A 25,873-nucleotide genomic window follows, 5' to 3' on the forward strand; every position below is an offset into this window, starting at 1 on the left:
AGTCCCACTAGCTGCTGCTTGTCTGTCAGAAAGCTGGTGATCCAATCACAGAGCTAGGAACAGGGAGTTGGGTTAGTTTGGTCTTAAGTGCAGTGCTGGTATGATTATATTAAATTCTGATGAAAAATCTATAAACAAGATCCCTGCACTTGCATAAGCCCCTGCACAAACAAGATCCTTGCATAAGCCCCTGCAGATTTTATTAAAAATTGTGCAGAACATCTTAGTCACACACACACACACACGCACACACACACACACACACACAGTGCATCTGTGAGAGAGAAGTACTTCCCCTTTACTTACTCTGCTTATATACACTTAAGATTACTGCGTTCCCTCAAAATGTATATGTTGCTAGACAGATGTTTACTGTCCTTTTCTCTAAAGCTGGGTTGCTAAAATTATGGTTCTCACCTTGTTAACTTTCCCTTTAAGAAGAACATGTTGCTCTAGCAGTTATCTTGCAAGCCCTTCTATCATCACTATAACTGCTAAGCAGCACCTTAAACTTGGACAATTTGACACGTACACACAAGCATTTTGTTTACCATATAAGGTTATCCATTAAAATTTTCTACCACAACACGCACACGTGTGAAGCTGAAGTAAGATGAGATGAGGGAGGGACAATTTAACACACACACACACTCGCCCGCACACACACAGACACGTGCACATGTGCACACACACACACACACACACACACACACACACACACACACCCCTACTAATGACAATACTGCTCTGTCGGCAAACTTCAAAAATGAAAAGACTCTAATGACACTTGCTCATTATTAAGATTGATTTATTAAGATAGCTATTTTTTTTATTTACGTTTATGCTTGTCTTGCAAACACGCACAGACCAAATTACTTGCAATCCAAGGTGCCACAAAAATATATATATATATTTTCACATATCATTTGCACATAGTTGCATGTACACAGTTGCATGTAAACTGGGATGATTGTATTAAATGCTGATAAAAAATCTATAAACAAGATCCCTGCATTAGCCCCTGGTTTGTCCAGATGTTGAAGGATAATGTGCAGTCCGATGTTGACTGCATCGTCCACAGACCTGTTTGCTCTATAAGCAAACTACAGGGGGGAATATTTTTTCTTGGATTAAAATATTTTTTCTTGGATTGATGTATAGAGCACAAATGATGTATGCATTAAATCATTATAGCAATAACCATTTTCAAGAGAAAATATTACCATTATTATAAAACAAAGGTACACTGTATATATTTATGGCATAAGACAACAGGAAATACATTAGCATAGGAGCATTTTTAAAATGTTTGTTAATGTTTTTAAAAGTTATATGTACCCTCTACCCTTTTGTACCTGACAAATACAAAACATATGAACAAAACATAGCAAATAAAAATACTTTGTACACATCTAATCTAGCTGATTATTTTAATTAGAAAAAAAATATTAACAACATGCATAAATTGAAAATAATTATATTTATCTACACCTGCAATCACACCCGTGTCACTAAAACTAGAAAACTGAATGCAGGAACTTCCTTAGTGCATGCCATATTTGGTTAATACTTTATGCAAGGTGGCAGTTGCTGTGGCTATAAATGTCTTGACAGCTACACAGAACATTATCATCTTCTGATAGGCTCTGAAGAGAACACAGAAAACATCGACAACAACTGTTTCAGGAGAAGTCCAACATTAGAAAGACCTACAAATAACGTAGGTTTTACTGACTAATTCTAAAAGGAATTTATCTTAAAGCATAGTATATAGAAAGAAAATAGTTTTACAGTAAACTTTTGTTTTAAATAGTCATGGATTCCAGATGCATGGAATTGGCAGCCCTGGGAAGACCTCTGTATCCTGGCATGCTGTATGACTGCCGCACGGACTCCTTTATTCCAGGTATGATTTACATGACTGGCAATGTGTAATCTTTATTAGTTTCAGTAACTTTAGGACTACAGGCTTTTTTTTTCAGTTGCTCTGGTTATCTTTGTATATTTACTAAACTGTTTAAAGAATAAAGGGCACTGCTGTAATTTGACTTTCCTCAAAAACTGGGGTTAAAAAAAGGTCCAAAACTCTAATTTCAGTAACTATTAGTTTCAGTTTTCAGTCATTTTAATATGATTAGAGGGGGGAAATAGTGTATTGTTATTTTGATGATCCATTACATCAATTAAGAAATAACATAATATGAAAAAAAATGCCACCTGATGTAATGTGCATAAAGTGCAATGATATTTAATACAAAAGAGAAAAAAAATTTACACGCGCATGTGTGTGTGTGTGTGTGTGTGTGCTTGTGCGCACACTGTGGTGGAAATTATTTAAAGAAATCAGAGACTTAGTCTAAGCCACAATAAGAGAAGAAGACTTTATTAGAGACTGCGCAGGACATCTTAGTCTTACACACACACACACACACACACACAGTGCATCTGTGAGAGAGAGGTACTTCCCTTTTACTCACTCTGCTTATATACACTGAAGATTACTGCGTTCCCTCAAAATGAACGTATATGTTGCTAGACAGACACACACACACACACACACACACACAGACACATGCACATGTGCGCACACACACACACACACACATTTTGAAGAAACTAGAATATAAAACATGTTTTCTGTTATTTCACCTTTTTTTGTTAAGTACATAACTCCACATGTGTTCATTCATAGTTTTTATACCTTCAGTGAGAATCTACCAATGTACATGGTCATGAAAATAAAGAAAACACTGACAGATAGATGAGAAGGTGTGTCCAAACTTTTGGCCTGTATGGCAAGCCGTTTAGGAAAATATTCATGAGAGAATCGAATGAAAACTCTATATATATTGAATGGATTCTGAATATATTGAATGGATTATTTGATATATTGATTAAAAACTTGATATATATTGAATGAAAAGTCTGAATATATTGATTGAACCATGACATCATCGAAACACAACGCTGTCTTTAGAAAGGATGAGTGAGTCAGCGAGAAACTTGGTTGCTGCGATTCTGAGAAATTAAGAGATGGTCAACACGTTAGTGAGTGTGTGTACGGCCCAGTGGTGCAGTTAGCCGCACTTAAGCTTGGTCTAATTAATTTTGCCCTGCGTTCTTTCACTCTTTCACTTTGCGTTCTTTCACTTTGCCAAGTTTTGATGTCAGATGAACGCGTGCGCCGATATGAGAGATTTATAAGAGATTTCTCTTTCCCAGAAATATAACAAACACACATTTATACGTGTTAAATAAGCGCTGTCTTTGCGGCGCTGTGCGAAACGCACGCCGATGTGATCCGCCTGCCTATCTCAGTCATAATATACAAATGTGTTTTTGCTGTGTAGTGGACCGCGCGCGCACAACCTCTCGTGGGCGAGGCTCTGAATACGCCGTTTTAACGGGGGTGGGGATAAGAAACACCGCACCGGCAGAACTAGACTAATGATTATGAATTCGCCGGGGAAAACAGCAAGGAAACTGACTGGCCAAACAAGCACTAACAACAGCTCGAGGGCTTGTAAAAAATATATATATATTTAGACTAGCTAATTAAGTTCACTAGCTAACAATTTTATTTGTACAAAGAATGAACTCTTATATAGCTTCTGTTTGTATCGGTTTATTGTTATTATAAAAAAAATACATTTAAAGACATCAAAATTTAAATATAAAAAAACTGGGAAAATAGACCTACAGAATAGAACATTAAAATAACTTAAATATACACTTCTATCATTTGTATAATATGGTTATAGTATAGTATATCGCGGCTGGAATTTTGTTGTACTAAATAATATTATTCCAGTATAATCAGGACCTCTTATTTCTATTTACTTTAGGTTGTTGTTCTTGCAGTGTGCGCTTTGCAATGTCAGACACATTCAAATGCAAATAATACACCCTCCCCAGGTGTGAATCAGTTGTTCTTACCCTTACACTTGGAGAAACTAAAATGCATCCCTCCTCACTGTGCATGCTTTCAGCAAAGTGGAGGATCTTGGATCTCGCTTCAGGCCTCTTCTTAAATTTGTGTAAATTTGAAATCTTCTGGATTTTACATTCTTAAGTTGACATTGTTACCATTTTTAATCCCTGGAATGAGATTTTTCTTATCATAACATGCATGTTATTAATCACTCTACACTGTTTTAATTACTCTACAATGTTTTAATTTCAGATGTTATTTAAAAACAAATAAATAAACCAAATAAATATATTCCATTTGTATTTTTTTCCTTTAAAAAAAGCATTAAAAATGATGGGTTGTGTATCGAGCGATTAAAAACAATACAGGGCGTGTTATGATAAGTAAACTTTCTATCTCTTCCATTCCAGTGATTAAAAAATGGTAAAAATGTCAATTTTGTAATACACAGACGCTTAGTGGTCTGAGCACAACGTAATAATCTTTGTATGATAAAATGACTCATGGCATGAATCTACACGAGGGGCTTCAGTTTTAAACAATCATTCAATAACATGATAATAATAATCAAAAGTAAAATAATATTGTCCTTTTTGCTGTTTATGTCCACCATTTAATAATTATTTAATTATCAATAATTAAAGCTGCATTTTGATTAAAGGGGAGATTAGAAGGGGAAAAGTAAAAGTGTGTACAAATAACATAGCACAATGCATGTGTGAATGGCCTAAATGTGGTTGTGAATAAATCTTTTAGTGAATGTAAAATGTTTGCGTGAACCCGCTTTGATGTCAGATGAACGCGCGTGCCGATATGAGAGATTTATAAGAGATTTCTCTTTCCCAGAAATATAACAAACACACATTTATACGTGTTAAATAAGCACTGTCTTCGCAGCGCTGTGCGAAAGACACGCCGATGTGAGCTGTCATGTCTCAGTCATAATATACAAATGTGCTTTTACTGTGTAGTGGGCCGCGCGCGCACAACCTCTCGCGGGCGAGCCTCTGAATACAAAGTTTTAACAGGGGTTGGAATAAGAAACACCGCACTGGCTTTTTTTCTGTTAGTTTATATAAAAGCAGACATTTAGCTTTCTGTAAGTATATATTTTTTACGTCCGTGAGGCAAGTATACACAGAGTTTCGGTTTATTTTCTGACGCGCTCAAGTTTACAGAATACAGAATAGCGCTGTATCTCTGTTTGCTTTCATAATTTTACATCATAACTTTTTGTGGTCAATGTGCATGCACTTAAATAAAAGTAAATAAGTATGTAGCTTATATACAGTGGTGTGAAAAACTATTTGCCCCTTCCTGATTTCTTATTCTTTTGCATGTTTGTCACACAAAATGTTTCTGATCATCAAACACATTTAACTATTAGTCAAAGATAACATAATTGAACACAAAATGCAGTTTTTAAATGAAGGTTTACGTTATTAAGGGAGAAAAAAAACTCCAAATCTACATGGCCCTGTGTGAAAAAGTGATTGCCCCCCTTGTTAAAAAATAACTTAACTGTGGTTTATCACACCTGAGTTCAATTTCTGTAGTCACCCCCAGGCCTGATTACTGCCACACCTGTTTCAATCAAGAAATCACTTAAATAGGAGCTACCTGACACAGAGAAGTAGACCAAAAGCACCTCAAAAGCTAGACATCATGCCAAGAACCAAAGAAATTAAGGAACAAATGAGAACAAAAGTAATTGAGATCTATCAGTCTGGTAAAGGTTATAAAGCCATTTCTAAAGCTTTGGGACTCCAGCGAACCACAGTGAGAGCCATTATCCACAAATGGCAAAAACATGGAACAGTGGTGAACCTTCCCAGGAGTGGCCGGCCGACCAAAATTACCCCAAGAGCGCAGAGACAACTCATCCGAGAGGCCACAAAAGACCCCAGACCTCACTTGCCTCAATTAAGGTCAGTGTTCACGACTCCACCATAAGAAAGAGACTGGGCAAAAACGGCCTGCATGGCAGATTTCCAAGGCGCAAACCACTTTAAGCAAAAAGAACATTAAGGCTCGTCTCAATTTTGCTAAAAAACATCTCAATGATTGCCAAGACTTTTGGGAAAATACCTTGTGGACCGACGAGACAAAAGTTAAACTTTTTGGAAGGTGCGTGTCCCGTTACATCTGGCGTAAAAGTAACACAGCATTTCAGAAAAAGAACATCATACCAACAGTAAAATATGGTGGTGGTAGTGTGATGGTCTGGGGTTGTTTAGCTGCTTCAGGACCTGGAAGACTTGCTGTGATAGATGGAACCATGAATTCTACTGTCTACCAAAAAATCCTGAAGGAGAATGTCCGGCCATCTGTTCGTCAACTCAAGCTGAAGCGATCTTGGGTGCTGCAGCAGGACAGTGACCCAAAACACACCAGCAAATCCACCTCTGAATGGCTGAAGAAAAACAAAATGAAGACTTTGGAGTGGCCTAGTCAAAGTCCTGACCTGAATCCTATTGAGATGTTGTGGCATGACCTTAAAAAGGCTGTTCATGCTAGAAAACCCTCAAATAAAGCTGAATTACAACAATTCTGCAAAGATGAGTGGGCCAAAATTCCTCCAGAGCGCTGTAAAAGACTCGTTGCAAGTTATCGCAAACGCTTGATTGCAGTTATTGCTGCTAAGGGTGGCCCAACCAGTTATTAGGTTCAGGGGGCAATTACTTTTTCACACAGGGCCATGTAGGTTTGGATTTTTTTTCCCTAAATAATAAAAACCATCATTTAAAAACTGCATTTTGTGTTTACTTGTGTTATCTTTGACTAATAGTTAAATGTGTTTGATGATCAGAAACATTTTGTGTGACAAACATGCAAAAGAATAAGAAATCAGGAAGGGGGCAAATAGTTTTTCACACCACTGTAGGTTTATTATATAGTTTTTGCCCATTAATCTGACAACACCTGTGACTCACCCACGTTTTCTGATACACACACCCAGAGTTTTCTGGCTACGCGAGTGTTACATATGATGAAATATGAATACAGCGCAACGGGGGTGCTGGGATGTGAAAATGTAATTTGTTAAAATGTTTTATTATTTATTAAAGAACATTATGATGATCATAACAGCCTACTGCATTTAATTCTTATAATAACGCAAAAACACATCGACATCTGCTGACGCAGTAGCACGTCCTGACAATGTTAGAATTTTTATGGTAATTTATTTTCGTTTATTTCAGTTAATAAATCTACTACAAATTTAAAGAACACAAAATATAAGATGACAAACATACATGCGTAGCGTTTCTAATTACACATGATAAAATCTAAAGGCTCACTGTGTAACATTTACTTTGCTTAAGTACTGGGATCCTAATAGGATTTAATTTAATTTAATTAAAATTCTTCATTTGTACTGTAATTTTAATACTGTGATTTTGAATTCGTTAAACTACAACGTTCCCTTTCAAAGGCTACACTCGATGCTGCGTGAAAATGCTATGGGAATATCTTTTCATGTTGCCGGTTGTGAAGCATGTGTGTCCCAAACACGCCAAATTTTGGCTTATATAATCTCGATCAGGTGACGTCATCTGATTAGACGCACCTGCAGGTTATAAATAGGAGTGAGCCGGCAACATTCCTCAGATCTTTTTCTTCACTGCATTGTGCGCGTGTGTGTGTCAACAAGCATACTAAAAATCTAACAGCAGAATTTAAAGCCTATAAAACTCACCAGACAATAATTGCGGAGTTTAGAGCTAGATGTTCCCCTCCGTGCGATAAATTCCTTTCTGAGGGCGACATGCACACTTTCTGCTTTGAATGTTTTGGTGAGAAGCACGCTCTCGAAGGGCTTAATGGAGAGTGTGAGCACTGTGATCTTCTCCCCATAAAGCTGCTACGCGCGCGCCTCGCGTTCTTTAGGGAGCCACGAGCCGCGCTGCACTCATGGGGATCACAGGCTAACTTGGCCGAGGCACGAGAGACGGAGCCCCTCCTTTCTCTCGCCCTCTCCCCCGATCCCAATGTCTCTCCTCCCACTTCACGAGCGCACTCCGGTGCCTCTCGTGGGTGCGTTGAAGAGACTCACTCCCCTGCTTTTGTGGAAATGGAAGTAGCTTCCTCAGAATGCTCCTCTAAAGATGAGAGAGAATATGAGGAGCTGCTTGAGGTTATAACGCGTGCAGTCCAACGACTGCATATTGATTGGCCACAGGAGCAAGCTCAAAATTACACAACAGATTCCTGTCGGCTGGCCAGGAGATGGAGCCAAAGCGCTGCTCTCTCCCATTCTTTGATTCCAATATATTCCAATATCGTGGATGCAAAAGCACAAGGCTACATCATGATGCCCCAGATAGAAGAGACGCTTGCGGGCTATCTCTCTCCTGTGGCATCATCTTCATTAAAGAAACCAACACTTCCCTCCAAGCCATGTAGAACTTCTTCTACCCTTGTAGGGAAAGCATTTCAAGCAGCAGGTCAGGCCGGCGCTTCCTTGCACACCATGGTGGTTTTGCAGGCGTACCAGGCTGATCTGCTTGAAAAATCTGAGCACGAGCAGCACAGTGAATCAAGAAGCATTCACTGAATTACGCGGGGCATAAGGCTACTGATTTATCCCTGCGTGTGACTAAACAGACAACCTGTGCTATCGGCCGTTCTATGGCCTCTTTGGCGACTGCTGAAAGACTCCTATGGCTAAATCTAACAGGCATCAAGGATAAGGACAGAACTTTCCTCCTTTGTGCTCTTGTTTCACCTTCCGGCCTATTCGGCAACGCTGTTAATACCGTCGCCACTAGGTTCCGAGAGGCTAGATTGTATAAACAGGTCTTTGGGAAATTTCTCCCACGCCGTGCTCAGGAGTCGAGGCCGTTGGCCACCCAGTCTCGACCAGCCGGGCACCGCCCTGTAAGAACTGGGGTACGGCTCGTCGCCCCTCACAGACAGCCTCCAAAAGATCAGTTCGCCGCACTGTCTTCTTCACTAAAAATAAGTCCTGATAGCCTACGTGCTCAGGACCCGGGGAGCGGCACTCAGCGCTCTTTCCCTTAAGAGCATGCCCCCATGGGGTCGGTGTTCAGTTTCCGCCGCCTTCGGTGTTTCGGACAACCCCCCCCCCCCCCCCGGTAAAGTCTAAGTACTAAAACTTTTGCCCCTTTCGGAGAAGCTGGCACCGTGCGAGCTACTGCTAGGCTTATTTCCCTGGGTACTAAAGAATGTAGACAAGGGCTGCAGGATTCAGATGCTCATCGACCTTCACGTTTCAACGGCGTGGTCCACATTTCCGTGATACCGGAAAATGCGCATCTGCTGACAGAAGTTGCTGGGGAATGGGGCCATGAAACATGTTTCCTTACCAGACATTGAGTCAGGCTACTACAGTCAGTATTTCTTGGTTCCAAGAGGAACGGGGGGCTGTGTCCAATTTTTAGATTTCGCGGGCTGTCCCGCTATCTAAAATGTATAATACAGCTGCAAAATGTTGACTGTCAAAGTGATTGCTCTCAAATCCTACCAAGCGATTGATTTGTGACAATCGATTGAAGGACGCTTACTTTTATATGGAAATGCCACAACACAGGAGGTTCCTGAGGTTCGTGTTTGGGGCAAAGCTTACCAGTATTGTGTCCTTCGATTTTGTCTAGCTCTCACCCGCACATATACAAAATGCATGGATGTAGTTCTGGCTCTTATGACTCTGGGGCAGAGTCTTATTCTTAGTAGCTAGCGCTTCGACATCAGCATGTCGTCCTGGCTCACCTTTGTTTCTTGGGATTGAGACCCAACGCCACGAAAAGCGTGCTCTTTCCTATTCAAAGGACAACATATTGGGTGCCACATGGAATTTGAGCGTAAGCGGGCACAGCGGTCTTCCGCCCATGTCGAATCAATTCTCAACACCCTTAAGGAATTCAAGCTAGACCAGAAAGTAACCATCACTTTCAGAGATCTTAGCTCTTATGGCAGCTGTATCCACGGTGACACCTTTGGCCCTTCTGCACATGAGAGCATCTCAGTTGTGGCTAAGAACCAGGGAATTTCACTCTAAGGCCAATCCCTAATAAAGGTTACGCGCCAGGTACCCTTCCTATGTGGTCAGACCCCGGTTTTTACTCTGGGTCCCATTCTAACTTTATCTTGTCATCGCAGATGCTAATGACAGATGCTTCTCTCACAGGCTGGAGTGCGGTCTTAGATGACTGTCCAGCCCAAAGAAGCTGGAGAGGCCATGTTCTTGTGCGGCACATCAATTGCCTCTAAATGATGTCTCTACTGTATTTCTGGCCGTAAAGCACTTCCTCCAGCAGTTAAGAGGCTGCCATGTCCTAGTGCGGGTGGACAACACTATGGAAGTCTCATATATTAATCGCCAGGGCGGACTGTGCTCGCGCCGCTAATAGCTAGCGCACCAGGTTCCTGTCCCTCAGGGCAATTTACATTCCAGGGCATATGAATGTTGAAGCAGAAGCCCCGAAGTAGTCAGTCAATCTTGGAGGAATTTCATGTAGCAGAGGTGGACCTCTTTGCCTCGCAAGATCAGCAAATGTCCCCTTTACTACTCTCTGACTCTTCCAGCTCCCCTGGGTCTGGACGCGTTGGCCCGTACGTGGCCCATGTTACGCCTTTATGCATTTTGAGTGATAGCTCTGCTCCCGGGAGTCTTGGCAAGGGTCTATCAACAGCGTTTGCGCCTCTTATTGATAGTGCCCTGTTGGCCGACCAGAGTGTGGTTCACGAATCTAGTGTCCCTTTTCAACCGCTCACCATAGGTGAATCCAATGAGGTGGGATCTTCTCTCAGGTGCAGGGGACAATATTTCACCCCTGGCCCGAGTTTTGGAACCTTTACGTTCAGTCCCTGAACGGGACAAACTAAGTCAAGCTGGTCCCCCAGCCAGCGTAATTAAGACTATTCTAAGTGCTAGGGCTCCCTCCCCTAGAAGAGCTTAGGCCCTCAAATGAAAAGTTAGTGCATGACGAAGCAGATAGACCCAGTCCACTGCCGAATTGTTTCAGTGCTGAGTTTCTGCAGGAAAAGTTGTCCTCGGGCTTGTGCCCTAGTACTCTCAGGACGTACGTAACCACTATTTTAGCCTGTCACGTCCTGATTGATGGGGTTATTGTGGGAAACACCCTCCTTCTTTTTGTTGAACCTCTAGAGTCAGCACCTCAGGCTTCTGACCCTTGAGATGGTTTTTCTAATGGCCTTTACCTCTCTAAGAGGATTGGAGATCTGTCAGTCTCCCCATCCTGCCTAGACTTGCCCCTGGGCTAGTCAGGGCCATTTTGCATCCTCACTTAACTATCTTCCGAAAGTTCCATTAACAACATGCACCCTATTATTTTTAAAGCCTTCTGTCCTTCGCCTTTACAGCTTCGGAGCAGGAGAGACTTCACTTACTGTCCAGTACATGCTCTTCAGATTTACATCCACCGCATCAGCCAGTGGCGTAAGGCAGAGCAGCTTTTACATGTTTTGGGCCCGCAACCGGGGGCAGCCGCCACTACACTGGATGAAAGATGCTATTGCCCTCTCCTATGAGGCGCGTGGGCTCACTTCGCCTCTAGGAATCAAGGCTCATTTAACCAAGGGGATCGCCTCATCTATTGCACCAGCAAGAGGTATTCCCCTGCAGCAAGTGTGTGACGCAGGGGGTTTTCCTCGCCGCACACATTTGTTAGATTTTATAGTCTGGATGTTTATGCCACTCCGGGCTCACGAGTCCTCAAGTCGGCTTCCCAGACGTAGTTCTGAGACCTCTCGGCCTTGTGCGCACACGCTACACAATTTAGGGGTCCAGGCACTTGCAGTGCGGCGACGTTGGTACTCTCGTTGGCATAGCGTTTTCACGCAGCATCGAGTGTAGCCTTTAAAAGGGAACGTCTTGGGTTACTTTGCTGTAATCCTGTTCCCTGAAAAGGCAGGAACGAGATGCTGCGTCCCAATGCCGCATAGAATCCATTCAATATATATAGAGTTTTATTCAATATATTTAGACTTTTCATTTAATATATATAGTTTTCATTCGATTCTCTCATGTAAATTTTACTAAACGGCTTGCCATAATACTATGTACTTAATTACAAATTACCTAATAAAAACATGAAATTTACCTTATGTGGATGAAAATAAAATAATAACGATATGAACTAACGCACGCAATGATGCTGCTTCCATCGTGAATTCAAACTAGAAGCGGGTGACTGGGGAGCCAATCAGAAAACAGACAGTCTGAATGTGCCCGCCTCCGGTTTCTGATTGGCTGGTGTTGGCCAATTCTAGTCTGTGGTTGGCTGGAATAGTTGCAGAGTTATAACGCTGCTGCAGTTGTGCAAGTGGAGCTTTTTGATGGTGAGTGCACAGAAGAGACAGAGTTCAAACACACAAATGATCTTGACTTTCAGTGCGCAAAAACGAGTCTGAAAGCGTCCGAGCACGAGAGAGTGGTGCACTAAATACAAACATAAATAAGTCCATATGAATAAGTACATTTAAATTTAACTGGAAATAGACTACCATACAGATGTGGCCATTAAGACTGCGCGTGTTTTCCAGTGGGATGCCTCAATTTAGCGCGCGGCGCGCCGCGACTTGCCGTAAGCAACATTCGGGAATTTAAATAAATGTGTTGTGCTTCACTGAATATCCGCCAGATGGCGCGTGGAAGGACTTTATTTAAACGCCGGACCAAGTACTGTACAACGAAGAATTGTGTATAACTACTTAGTCTAAAACAATATTGTTCCCAATGCTGAAGCAAACATGAATTTTATTTTGCTTTACAACAGATCTTTCATGATAAATGTGTGTATATGTGCTTCATATTTTTTTCATAATGATGAAATGAGATGCCCAAATTCGTGCTTTAAAATTCTTAATAAGTTTCTTATATATTTTTTGTAATGTTTTAACAGGGACAAAACAGTAAAAGACATGGCAATGTCTCGGTTTACATGGTGTTGAAATTAATTTAATTTCCTGATAGTAGGCTATCTGGTAGTCTTATCTATGCGAATGTCCTGATTTGTGAATATGCCAACATATCTTATTTAAAACGTAAAAAATGTGTCGACATCATCAGAAGACATGAATGAACTATATTATATTATTAAGTAAATATTATTTTATGACCACAAACTTCTTTTTTTTTTTTTTTTTATAAATTTAGTCCTGTCCAATTCTTTTTTCCCCCGATTTTCTCCCCAATCTAGTCGTGGCCAATTACTCCCCGTCACTAGGGGGCTTCCACACACATCAAGGCTACTACAACCACTCAGTCGGGAGGACGAAAGCTATCCCGTGTTTCCTCCGAACCACGTGACGCGAGCCGACCGCATCTTTTCGAACTGCTCGCTCACGCACCGTTAGGGGCGGAGTAACACACTCGGAGGAAAGCGCTAGCCGCTCCTTTCGTGTGCGCGAGCTCACAGACGCCCCTGATTGGCTGTAGCGCCGTGACTAATGTAAGAGCACAAGTACCTCTCATCCCTCCCCCCTGAGAGAGCTCGGCCAATCAGCTCTCTCAGCAATCAGGCCAATCTGCCTCCAGCTGTGAGAGGAAAACAGCATCACCCGGGGTTCGAACCAGCGATCTCCGGATGATAGGGCGAGCGCTTTACCACTGCGCCACTCGGAGGCATGACCACAAACTTCCTCTGGCTTTTTATAATAATCATCATATTTGCTGTTTGTGTCCAGCATTTAATAATTATTTCATACATTATTTAACCACGGCTGGAAATACTAGCAGGAATGTGATGTGATTGTGAATTCATGACTAAAATAAAGCAGTTTGTCTTTTGTAAAGTACTTTCACTTTACAAAAGGCAGCGTTTTTATCAAAAGGTTGATAAACGTGTGTTGTACAGTATATACAACACGACAGCACGCTCAGTTACTCACTTCTCACCTTTCATGTAGGTCTGCTCGGACTAATTAATTTTAAACCCCTCAAAAATGTGTGTGTATACAGCCCAAAACCTCCATCAGTTATTAAAGATAGCATCTATTTAGAAAAAATGCCCCAGTGATTTCGGAGCTTCAGGAAATCTCCCGGCGCTCTGCGCATAACACCGGGCCAACTCATGTCGGAAAGAATTTATAAACGGTTTCTAAATGTGGGCTATTGTTTTTTACTTATAATATTTGTTAATTTAATTTAAATGAGGTTTGGGCTTAGGACTTCGATTCGGCATCGTGATTCTCCTCTTTAATTTACTCCATAGTTTTAATCAGCGCTCAGCCGCATGCATGGAGTTTTCCAGAGCGCACCGGCAGAAGTAGACTAATGATTATGAACGCGTCGGGAAAACAGCAAGTAGACTGACTCTGACCATTTAAAAAAACGTTTGCGTTCATTTTCTGATGCGCTCAAGTTCACCAAAAACAATACAGAACAGCGCAGCTTATTTGCTTTCAAACATTTCTAAAATCACGTTTTTTCGTTATTGTGAGTGCGCTTAAATAAAAGTTGAGTCTTATAAAGGCATGTAGTCTTATATAGTTTTAATATATAGTTTTTGCACATTAATCAGAGTCCTCATCTGTTACATTTTTGAGGAAAATAGTTTTTTTTTCAGCCTGTCACGGCGTGCGCCCAAATCAATATCGCTCCTCGCTCACTAGTTAGGCGGCCTCTCCTTCAGATATGCGAAGAAGCGGGGCTGCGGAATTAAGCACGAATAGTGAAGAAGAGCTCTCCTTACTAAAGATCACGGGCTTCCAATCCGCGCTATAAAATACTCGGGGTTTGTTGGTTTACAGTGGATTTTACTACGCGGTGTGAGTGAGACGCGCGCACACACCGCGGAAGTGCGGCATGCAAACGGGGCAAATGGAACGCGCCCCAGGGACTTCAAAGAAGAGCCAGCGCGAGCGGACGGAGGCAGGAGCTGCTGTCCGCGGATGGCCGTCTTACTCGTATTTTATAGCGCAGGGTGCAAACCCGGGATCATTGGCATGGATGAGCTATGTCCAGCTCTGTACCAGCATGTCATGTGGGCATTATAAGACTAAAAAGTGGCAGCTGGCACGCCTAAAAATAGACGCAGGTTAATTTTTTTATAGTCTTAATTAAAATCCTCCTCTTTAGTGCCTCCTATTCCTATTAATCCTATTGTTCTTTTAGTGTCACTGCGTGTGCTTACAATGCCAGACAACATTCAAATGCAAATTATTCACTCTCCCCAAGTGTGAATCAGCTGTTCTCACCTATACATATGAACCTATACTTTCTTACCTAAAGTGTTTTGGTAAAATTCCACCTATACAAGTGTGACAAATATGCAAAGAAAAAAAATAGGAAGGTGCAAATACTTTTTCATGGCACTTCACATGTAGTCAGATTGTTCCACTGGGCTGAAACTGTGGCAGGTGGAGTTATAGCACTTTTCAAATCACACTAACTATACACTGATATGAATAACTTTGAATGATGAATGCTACATTAATATGATCTCGGGCTTGCTCCACATTATAAAAGCAAGGCGCGGAGTTTAGTCCGAGATCAGGGAAGTACGTGATGTGGTGGAAAATAGGCAGTGGCGGTTCCCTCCCTGCTGTGAAATGCTTCAAATGAACAGATTCTGCCTATAACAGGTCAGGGACAGTGAGGCTGGATCCAGCAGCGCACCACATCCCACATCATAATACATGCTGATGATGACCAACACGTCTCCCCTGATCTACCAGAGCCAAGTAAAAAGAATGGCAATTAAACAGAATAAAATTAGTAGCAGCATTAACTTGTGCTAGTTTTTATGATGGTGGTCAATATTAATTGAAATAATGTTTCTCAGCATTATTTCGTGTTAATATTGACTACCATAATAATTAAAATAAGTAACTAGTTTACTAGCGTGAGCTACTGCTGCTACTGATTTTATTTCAGCTTACCTGTTCAGTTTTATTGCCATTCCTTTTAAAATATTGTCTTTATAGATTTATATGTTGTTTGTCTTGATGTTCTTTTTTTTTCGTTTCTTTGACCCAATATATGTTCAGTGATACTTCAAATAACATGTTTAAATAGTATTGATTTCTGTATTGTGTTATATTTTTATACTAGTAACTGGTGTTAAAATGTATCTCTACATTAATGAGCCAATGTATTATGGTGTGGGCTGCTGTGGGCCAGGAAGTCCAGGGCCACTTTTTGGTCCCAGTCCGCCCCTGTAATAACGAATGGAGAAAGCGCAGTCAAAGCCCGGGGATTCTGCCAGTCGTGAATAGCTGACACTCAGTGACAGCCAATGAAATTGAAGCATTTTTGCCGCTTTCCACGTGGTGTGGCGTTGCTTAAATAATATCCGTATAATATCCGTATATCCTATAAAATCGTCCAGACCCTGGTCCGAATCCCGCTTTGGGTGAAAATGTAATAAATGTGAATCCTTTGTTTTACACTTTTTGCTTATGATAATCATTAAATTATAGCAACTGTGAGGTGAGTGCTAATGTGTTTCATAGCTTAAGCAAAAAAAAATTCTCAATTGCAAACATGCATTTAGTACTGAAGCATAAGTTGATAATGTAATGGCTATATCTATGGCATTTTAGCAAATAGCACCAGCATATTGAGCACTGGCTGGGAATCGAACCCGGGTCTCCCGCATGGCGGGCGAATCACCTACCACTGAGCCACCAGTACCCGTCTGCGTTTAAAGCGCATAAAAACAATAAAACAATACTCTTATAGGCTAACGTCATACATCTTTGTAGTCCTTTTGCACACGCGCGGGTGCGTTACAATAATAATAATAATAATAAATTCGGAGAACTACTACTACTAATAATAATAATTCTGAATGAAAATGATGAATAAATACATATCAGTTTAAGCTTGACACGTTTATGAGCTCTGTCGCTTGCTGTCAATGGGCGCCTAAAAGACATAACATTTTTTGGCTTCAGTAGACACACAATACTTTAGACTGAAACACGACTGCCCCCTACAGGTATTGAAGGGCATTTTCACAGCTTGCCGCGCGCAACCGCGGCAAGTCGTGGGATCCCTTTTCCGAAAACGTGCGTTTTTAAAGGCCAGATCTGTATATTAAAACAAAAACAAAGTTTAAATTAGTGTGCTTTGGAAATTAAACCAATCTATAGCCCAATTCGGACGGGACTAGTTTTATAGGGGGTCGTTAAAAAAAAAATTCCGTTTCCCAGATGTACTTTGTGATTTTAATCCCGTCCGAATCTGCCATGTCTGTCTTTCTCTCACATGACCTCTGTTAAAATTCCAGAGCAAATTACCTACTGTTTTTCAGCAAACTCGAAGGTCCTTTGAGAAATCTAATCCCGTCTGAATGCGAATGTCTGTGATTGCCGGATTTTTTTTTTAACTACCGTACTATCACTAGCGCGTGGGTAAATGTAAAACACAGACACTCCTACCCCTGTAATGAACACGGAAATGTTAGTTCCCGTCCAAATGCATACATGAAATGACAGACGTCGTCTGAAAAAAATTCTAACTCAAACGTCGTTTGGAAAACTAGTCCTGTCCGAATTTAAACTTAAAGCATTTTTTCCTATAATAAATTTTTGGAAACTGTACTATAATACAATTATTTTGAAGTATGTTTAAAGTTTAATTCCAAAATTTGGTAAAAGCATGATGTTAGTATACTTTTTATATATTATGGTTCAAGTTTTTATTAGTATATTTGCAATGTACTATCAAAGATTTCAATATATTTGTACGACATTAAAGTGGTTTTTAACTTAACAAAAACAGTATGTTCTTGTACAAAAAATATAAAAATACAAAAACTGTTCTCTAAAATCAATAAGTATCTATTTGTAATGCATCTATAGGTTATAATCATTCTCTTGTTTCAGGTGTTACTTTATGGGATAAGAAAGCATTGAACAATGACCTTGATGTGCGTCAGCAACCTAAAACTGACCTGAAGTTTGCTGCCTCTGACACTCTTAGTGAAAAGGCAAACCTCCTAGATATAAGCGCTTCCCTTAAAGCCAGTTTCTATGGTGGTTTAGTGGAGGTTGGAGGATCGGCCAAGTACCTGCAGGATACCAAATCCTCAGCACAACAGTGCAGAGTTACTATGCAGTACAGCCAGACAACAAAATTTGAACAACTCACTATGAAGGAGCTTGGCAAAATCACTTATACGCAAGTATTTGACCAGAAAACAGCCACTCATGTAGTTACAGCTGTCCTGTATGGAGCTCAGGCTTTCATGATATTTGATTATACCAGTGAAGATAAAAAGAACAAACAGGCTGTTGAGGGAAATCTTCATGCCGTGGTTAAAAAGATGTCCATTGGGGGTGAAGGGAGTGTAAAGATGACTGAAGATGAAAAAAAACTAGCCACAAAAATCAGTGTGATTTTTCATGGTGACTATAAACTCAAACAAAATCCCACCACATATGATGAAGCCCTGGAAGTATACAAAACTTTACCTACTTTACTGGAGAAACAAAACTATGATGGTGTACCCTTGAGAGTCTGGCTGTATCCTCTCAGTCTTTTGAATGATAATGCTGCCAAGTTGGTGAGAGAAATTGAATATGATCTGGTGAATGAAACAGAAAAAATGCTGGAAGAACTTGATGAGGCAGAGAGAAGATGCAAAGATTTGTACAAAAACCAAACAGTAGACAATTTTCCTGCTGTAAAAGACAGGTTGGCAAAGTTTCAGCAATTACACAGTAATTATAAAATAGTATTTCAGAAGAACCTGTCCAGGGTTTTGCCAGCTATCCGTAGTGGGGCAACAGAGGACAAGGTATTGGGGGACCTTTTGAACATCCACTACACATCACCATTCACTGCTAACAACATGAACAAGTGGTTAGAAGAAATTACAACTGAATTAAATATATTGAGTTCCTACACCAATGGGTTGGAAAACCTGACAGTTGTGACATCATCAGAGTCACTTAATTCCATTCTCTTTGATCCTGAGGTTGATGTGGTGGTATGTTTGTCTTTCACATCCCTAAAGTATGAAGACTCCTACCTGGAAGCTCTAGAAAATTTCCTTAAATCTAAAGAGTTTTCATCTCTCAAAGTAACACAGCCTTGGTTTACTTCTCCTGAACGAATGAGCCAGAATCTCTCTCTCTTTACAAGTTTTTTAAAGGCCAACAAAAAAAAAAAGGGAATCAAGTTCATCATTGGTTCCATCTCTGACTCCAACAATCCAGGAATATCCATCCAACTTTATCAGAAAGGCCATAAGCCACAGCTTAAGTTCCAGCCAGTATCCAAACCTTCCCTACCTGTGGTGAAGACCAGTGATGAGAAAGTCATCCTGACACTTTCAAAATCACCAACTGGAGAGACAGTACGCTTCAGAGTTGAATACAGGATGACACCATCAACTGATTCAGCAGCTGATGATGCTAATACATGGAAAGTCAAATACACTCCAGATGCACAGAGCATCTTTACTCTGACTGAATTCGAGCCAGAGGAACAATACTTGGTTCGTTACAGAGCTGTTAGTGATGTGGGAGTGAGTGAAGCCAGCGAAACTGTTTCCTTTTCATTTCATGGGAGGCTCACAGTAAGCCAATGGGTCAGTAATTATATATGTTTATATAAAGTACCAGTAAAAAGTTTGGACACACCTTTAAATTCAATGGTCTTTCCTGATTTTTATTTCTTTCCACATCATTTTATTGTTCTTTTTCACAATGAAGGCATCCAAAGTATGCAATACTCTGTTTTAAACAGTGTATATTGAGATGTATCTGCTACTTATGATCTATAAAACATTCATAACGGCTCTGATCGAAGATACTGTTAATTGGTTATTTTTGAAGGTGGTAACTTAATTAACTAAATTATAATGTTTTTTTTTCCTTCATGAGAGGCAAACGTATTTGACAATACTGTTCTTGTAAGGACAGTTCCAGAACAGCCGACCTTCTTGTCTTAAAATAGCCATAAAATGTTGTTGTTACTTAATTACATGATTCCATATGTTTTATTTAATTGTTTTAAAGTCTCCAGTATTGTTTAAGAATGTAGAAAATTCACTTAATTAGAAGTTGTGTCCAAACTTTTGACTGATACTGTATAATACCTGTTCATGCATGCATACTGGTTTACTGTAATTAGATATTTTATTAACAATATTTATAATTTGATTTAAAACTCTAACCTATAATAAATTCTAGTCATAAAATAGAAGAATACTGTTAGTTATTTATATATCAAGACCATTCAGATAATCTACTACTCACATGAAATCCAAATAAAAAAATCTAAATCAAATCAGTATTTGGTGTGACCACCCTTTGCCTGCAAAACAGCATAAAGTCTTCTATGTGCACTTGCACACAGTCTTTAAAGGAACTCAGCTCTTTGTCATAGTTTAGATTTAATTTGGATCAGATCAGATGGTACTGTATGATGGATAAGCATCTGCCTGTATTTTTCAGCCGTGAGGACACCATTAATCCTGACAAAATCTACAATGACATTCGTAGAAAGGTAGCCCCAAACATGCAAGGAACCTTCATCATGCTTCACTGTTTGAAGCACTGCCTGTAGACAATCACTATTGCATCACTTTCCAGCCCTTTGGCAAACAATCTGCCTCCTGCTACAGCCTAATATTACCAATTTAAGTTTGACTCATAAGTCCAGAGCACTTGCTGCCATTGTTCTGCATTCCGGTTTTTGTGCATAGTGAGAAGTTTAGTCTTGTTTTCATGTCAGAGGTATGGCTTTTGGGCAACAATTCTTCCATGAAGACTTTTTCTGGTCAAACTTTTCCATACCTAAGATGGGTGTACTAAATGGTTTCCACCATTTCTTTGCTGATGACACTGCTGGGAATCTTTTAATGTCCAAGGGAAGTAAGCATGATGTGTCTTTTATCTGTGCAATGATGTGCAATGTTTCCTTGATCAACCACTCCACAACATTGCCAGTTTCTTTGTTCTTCTTCAGTATGGCTTGAAGATAGAATTTTGAAACTCCAGTCTGCTTTGAAATCACTGCCTGATGGAGAGACCTCACAGATGCCATATAATTAACTTGTATCTTGTTGCTTTGCTGTCTTGCCGTGGTGTATGACCTGTGACATGAAACGTGATATTGAGGTGATGGTCCACAGCCATCACCTTAATAGCAGTGTTTGGCTGTTCCTCACCCAGATTAAGACTTTTTTAACCTACATATGAAATTGATGATGAATATCACCTGCTTAGTGTAATTGGTTAATTATACACCTGACCTGATCCTACAAAATCCCTTACCTTGTGTAAGTTTAAGAATTGATGCTGGTTTGAAGCCAAAGAGAAGTCACACTAAATATTTATTTGATTTAGATTTTTCTTCTTTTTGCTTACATTGCATTTTGTAAATTGATTAAAAAATAAAAAAATAAAATATATAGTTTGTCTAAAAACCTATAGTACCTAAAACCTTTGCACAATACTGGACAACTCTCATTAAATGACATGGATAAAATTAAACCTTCATAAAATATGGTGATGTTTAATTGAATTTGAATTGATCACTATTACCAGAATGTAAACTTGTATTTTCATCTATTTATATAGCAAATAATTTCCCTTCCTACAGAACTTCTCCATGCCGTCCCTCTTTAATGAACTAAGGACTAAAATAATGACCAGCATGGGCATGTCACGATGGTCTGTCTCTACTATCAAATCAGAGCTCACAAATGTGGTCAACCATCCTGTAAGTAAGAACAGTTTGAAATGAATCCCAAAATTACATCAAACACATTAAATAAAACTAATAAAATGTTTATTTGTATCAAAAGAGAGTGAAAGAGAGTGTGAGAGCGAGACAGAGAGAATTGCACTATGGTGGCAAAGTTAGACCAGATGAATAGTTATATTTATAGGCAAATTTATTTGCAGATACACAAATTACTTACCTACAGTGTTGGGGGACGTTAGAGTACCCTTCCATTGCAGAAAATCAAAACTCATTTGTGCTTTCTCATGCATGTTGTTTTAGTCAAGACCTTTATAATTATTCTACTATCATCACTCAGCGAAGTTTGGGTCATAATCTGTTAACGACTAATACCCCTATCTCATCTGCGTGGTAGCCGTAAGTATGGTTCATCATGATTCACAGCGAGTTTCGGTGCTGTGATTAGGTTTCCATCTTTCCGCGCGTCGGTCCTCGCATAGTCAAACCGCATAGGTGAGATAGGGGTATGACAGCAGGAATAGCAGACGGGGGCGGGTTATCGAGGGCGGGGCTTGTAGGACGACCTTCACACACACACTAAGGGATTGGGAATGAGTGCTGTCTGGCTCACGGATTACATAAATTGTCTGAATAATGGATTACATTTTTGAAAAAGTAACTAAATAACTGAGTACTAAAATTTTGGACCTAATGCGTTAGATTACTCTTTACGTCAAAAAAGTAACCCGATTACTCAAATGCGTTACACCCAACACTGCTTACCTATATAACTCACTTGGTAATGTACTTGCCTGGATAAATAAATAGAAATGAAGAAATAATATTGTGTGCATAGAGGCCCAGTTCAGTACTTGATGGTTTGGTTTCTATAAAATCTTTATCTTTATGATTAATTGAGGTATGTTATGTGCTTACTCTCACCACAGAGTGTTCCTTACACTTACAAAATTCCTGGAGGGCTAAGAGCAGGAAGGGCTTTGTACTTTCAAGGGGTTGTTTTTGCAACAGGACAAACGTATGTATTCTGCATATTATGCATCACATGACATAGAAAAATAATTCACCAATATTTTTTTCAGGAATGGAAATGTATTTGATAAAATATATGTTATCATATTGACTATAATCCTATTATGTACTTTTTACACACAGGATTATATTTGATGCTCTAACCAGTGAGGGTGACATCGCTTTTCACTTCCGGATTGACCTTGATAAATGGACTACCTGTGATAGTCTCAGAAACGGAGTGTGGGAGAAACAAGAATGGCCATCAGTGGGTCAAATCTCCAAAGGATCAGCTTTTGACATCTTCATTGTGACCAAAACAGAAGGCTATGAGGTGTGATAATCAAAATAATAAAAGAATGCACATAAGTGTGCACATGAGTTCAAAAGAATTATCCTTATTATCTGTTCTTTCCAGGTCTATTTAAATGGAAAATGGTCTTTCCTGTTCAAGCACCGCATGCAAGTGGAGAAAGTGACTGCACTTCACATTCATGAACATGTCGTAATGAACACTGTTGGCCTTGTTGAAGTAAGTTAAGTATACAAAAAAATCACACACTAATATTTCATCGGACTGCATTATGTTTTGCCATGTATTCGTGAAGGCATTGTTTCAATAAGCTTATGCAATGTTATAACATAAATTTTTCTTCAAGTATGTATTTTATGCATTTCTCTCTTGTATTAATTATGGGAGTCGGAGCACTGTTTAAAGTTTTAACCAGTTTGTTGAGGTTAAGGTCTGGACTCTGTGGTGGCCAATCCATATGTGATCATGATATCTCATGCTCCCCAAACCACTCTTTAACAATTTGAACCCAATGAATATACTTGTGCCATCAGGGGAAAGAAAATACATTAACTGAAAAACCTGGTCATTTAGTACATTTAGGTACTCAGCTGAACTAATTTTTTGGCATGTAATGTTGCTCAACCTAGATCTGACCATAGAAGCAACCCAAGATCAATACAGTAGGCATTTCTTTCTCATAGATGATGGTTCACCACTATATTTCCAAGTTTTAATAATGCATTTTACAATTCTTAACCCAATTTTAGTAGTTTCAGCAATCTCCTTAGTTGTTTTCTTTTCTTGATGCAGGCCAATAATTTGACCCTTCTGAAACAGAGTAACATGTTTGCCATGACCACAGGATATGTCCTCCATCATGGTTGTTTAAGGAATGAGAAGTTACTCCCTGTATCAGATAGGGTTAAAAACTTGGTGCCGGTTAAAACATATTAATCACTGCAGTAATTATCCAATGGAAGGCTCTTACCTTATTACTTATTTAAATCAGGTGGTGATTCTTTTTGAGGTGCAGTGTATTACAACTGAACCAGGAACAAGATGCACCATAAATAGAACAATTTGGGATTAAACCATTTATAATGACATACAACGTGATTACTTATACTCACGGCACATTGCTTTTAAGCAATAGTTATGTATATACTCTGTTAATGTTTATTATTGCCAGCATACTGATTTTACATTGTAAAATAAACAACTTAAAAAAAAATCTAGTATGCCTTTTTTAATGTTTTAAGTTGAGCTATCTTTTTTCTTAAATCAGAACTGGATTAAATCTACTTTTGCTAAGGAGCTATACCCTGGCAATTCACACACAAAACATTCTGATATCCAGTCTGATGTACTACACCCAGTTTGCAACCCTGTGAGTAACATTATGATGTTATCTTCAGAATGAACAAGCCAAAAGACTTTATTTTTATAATAATTTAATTACAGATTTAAAGATATATAATTTAAAATGAATGCTGCTTAACCACAACAGAACAAATCATTTTTGGGATCAATCCCTGGAAACTTGAGACCTGGTATGGCTTTGCTCTTCCAAGGAGTTGTTTCTTCAGATTATCAACGGTATGCTAAATGTGTTTCTCACTGCACCACAGTTTGAATGAAACCCAGTATATAATCTATAATCTGCTATAATCTGTCACATAAAATGAAATGTTAAAACAATTTCTTGCAGCTTCGAGATAAATTTTCAGACTGGAAAAGAGTACCTCCATGACATCGCTTTCCACTTTAACCCCCGCATGAACTCTGTGGTCCGTAACAGCTGCAGCAATGGGACATGGGATAGCAATCACATTGAGACACCAGGAGGCCCATTTGTCAAAGGAGGAGCCTTTGATATCATTATGGTTATTAAACCAGAATGCTATGAGGTGCGATATTATGAATAAAAGAATTGAGAGGGTCAAGGCTTTAAACATTTGGATTAAATAAAGTTTAATCTTATTTGTTCAGGTGATAGTGAATGGCCTGGAGTTCTGCACGTTTGATCACCGTATACCAGTGGACAAAGTGACCTTCCTTAGCATTATGGGAGATGTCTTTATGAACACCCTTCGCTTCATTGAAGTATTTTTTTTCTTTTTTTAATCATGACATACTCACAAAATTGTAAGGTCTCCTGTACATAAATCATGAAAAAATTAAGAAAACAAAATCTAAAAGGAAACTAAAAATAAATGTCATAATTTTATGTTTCTTTATAAGTAATATTATAAGTAATACATATTTATGCTTGTTTGGAATTCTCTTGTCTTAAAAGTTAAGGAAATTAAATTTAAGAGTTTTTTTTTTTTTTTTACCAGGTGGAAGATGTTAATCTGAAAGTCATCATTCCTGCCAGTATTTGAAGATTCCAGTCATCATAAGAAGCCCTAAAAATGTTTTCAAGAGCTTTGTTTTTATATTTTGCTAAAGTATATAAGAAAATAAAAATATAAAGTATATAAAATTAGCAACAGTTCATTTATATTCTTCTGTCTTATCTTTTTTTTCACTCCCAGTTCGTTTTCTCAGTTACTTAAGGTTTTTTTATATATATTATTTTATTGTAGCTTTGTTCAAATTGATGTAGGTTTCTATGGATAAGCTGTGCACTGAGTGTTTTTGCAATAGAGGTCTAGTCATCAGCTATTTTAATCAAATTTATTAATAAACCTCTGAAAATGCTAACTATAGTGAACCGTTGGATTAAAATGATTCACTCCAGTCACAAAAAACTGCATTGTGAAATTACAACAAAAATTAATTAGATTTATTCTTTGTTTATTTTTTTTCTTATTTAGATTTGCAGTTCAGGTAAATGCTATAGCAGATACAATAATATGCATGTCATTGACCATTGTATCTGTGTGCAGTGTTTTTAAACATCATTGAATTAGGCATTTATACCACTTACCAAATGTATCAGATGATTTAAATGTTAATGTTTTTACACACTGGCAAGCATTTTTTA

General features: G+C 39.2%; 1 protein-coding gene across 1 annotated transcript; it reads left to right on the forward strand.

Moving 5' to 3' along the window:
* Window positions 1–1,815: 1,815 nt before the first annotated feature.
* Window positions 1,816–25,268, forward strand: LOC128507031 (stonustoxin subunit alpha-like). The gene is made up of 11 exons (XM_053477656.1): window positions 1,816–1,906; window positions 17,750–19,458; window positions 21,477–21,596; window positions 22,508–22,596; window positions 22,734–22,923; window positions 23,008–23,121; window positions 24,170–24,271; window positions 24,392–24,480; window positions 24,593–24,791; window positions 24,874–24,987; window positions 25,224–25,268. The coding sequence occupies exons 1-11, from the start codon at window positions 1,816–1,818 to the stop codon at window positions 25,266–25,268; spliced, it is 2,862 nt and encodes a 953-aa protein (XP_053333631.1).
* Window positions 25,269–25,873: the final 605 nt, after the last annotated feature.

The sequence above is a fragment of the Clarias gariepinus genome, chromosome 18, assembly GCF_024256425.1.
Source record: "Clarias gariepinus isolate MV-2021 ecotype Netherlands chromosome 18, CGAR_prim_01v2, whole genome shotgun sequence".
In the NCBI taxonomy this organism is placed as follows: Eukaryota; Metazoa; Chordata; class Actinopteri; order Siluriformes; family Clariidae; genus Clarias; species Clarias gariepinus.

What these genes read in the sequence shown, in the direction of transcription:
- LOC128507031 (XM_053477656.1), top strand. Translation starts at nt 1,816, where the DNA reads ATGGATTCCAGATGCATGGAATTGGCAGCCCTGGGAAGACCTCTGTAT. An exon ending in CACGGACTCCTTTATTCCAG is followed by an intron (nt 1,907 to 17,749) that starts GTATGATTTACA and finishes CTCTTGTTTCAG; the next exon opens with GTGTTACTTTATGGGATAAG. An exon ending in ACACCCTTCGCTTCATTGAA is followed by an intron (nt 24,988 to 25,223) that starts GTATTTTTTTTC and finishes TTTTTTTACCAG; the next exon opens with GTGGAAGATGTTAATCTGAA.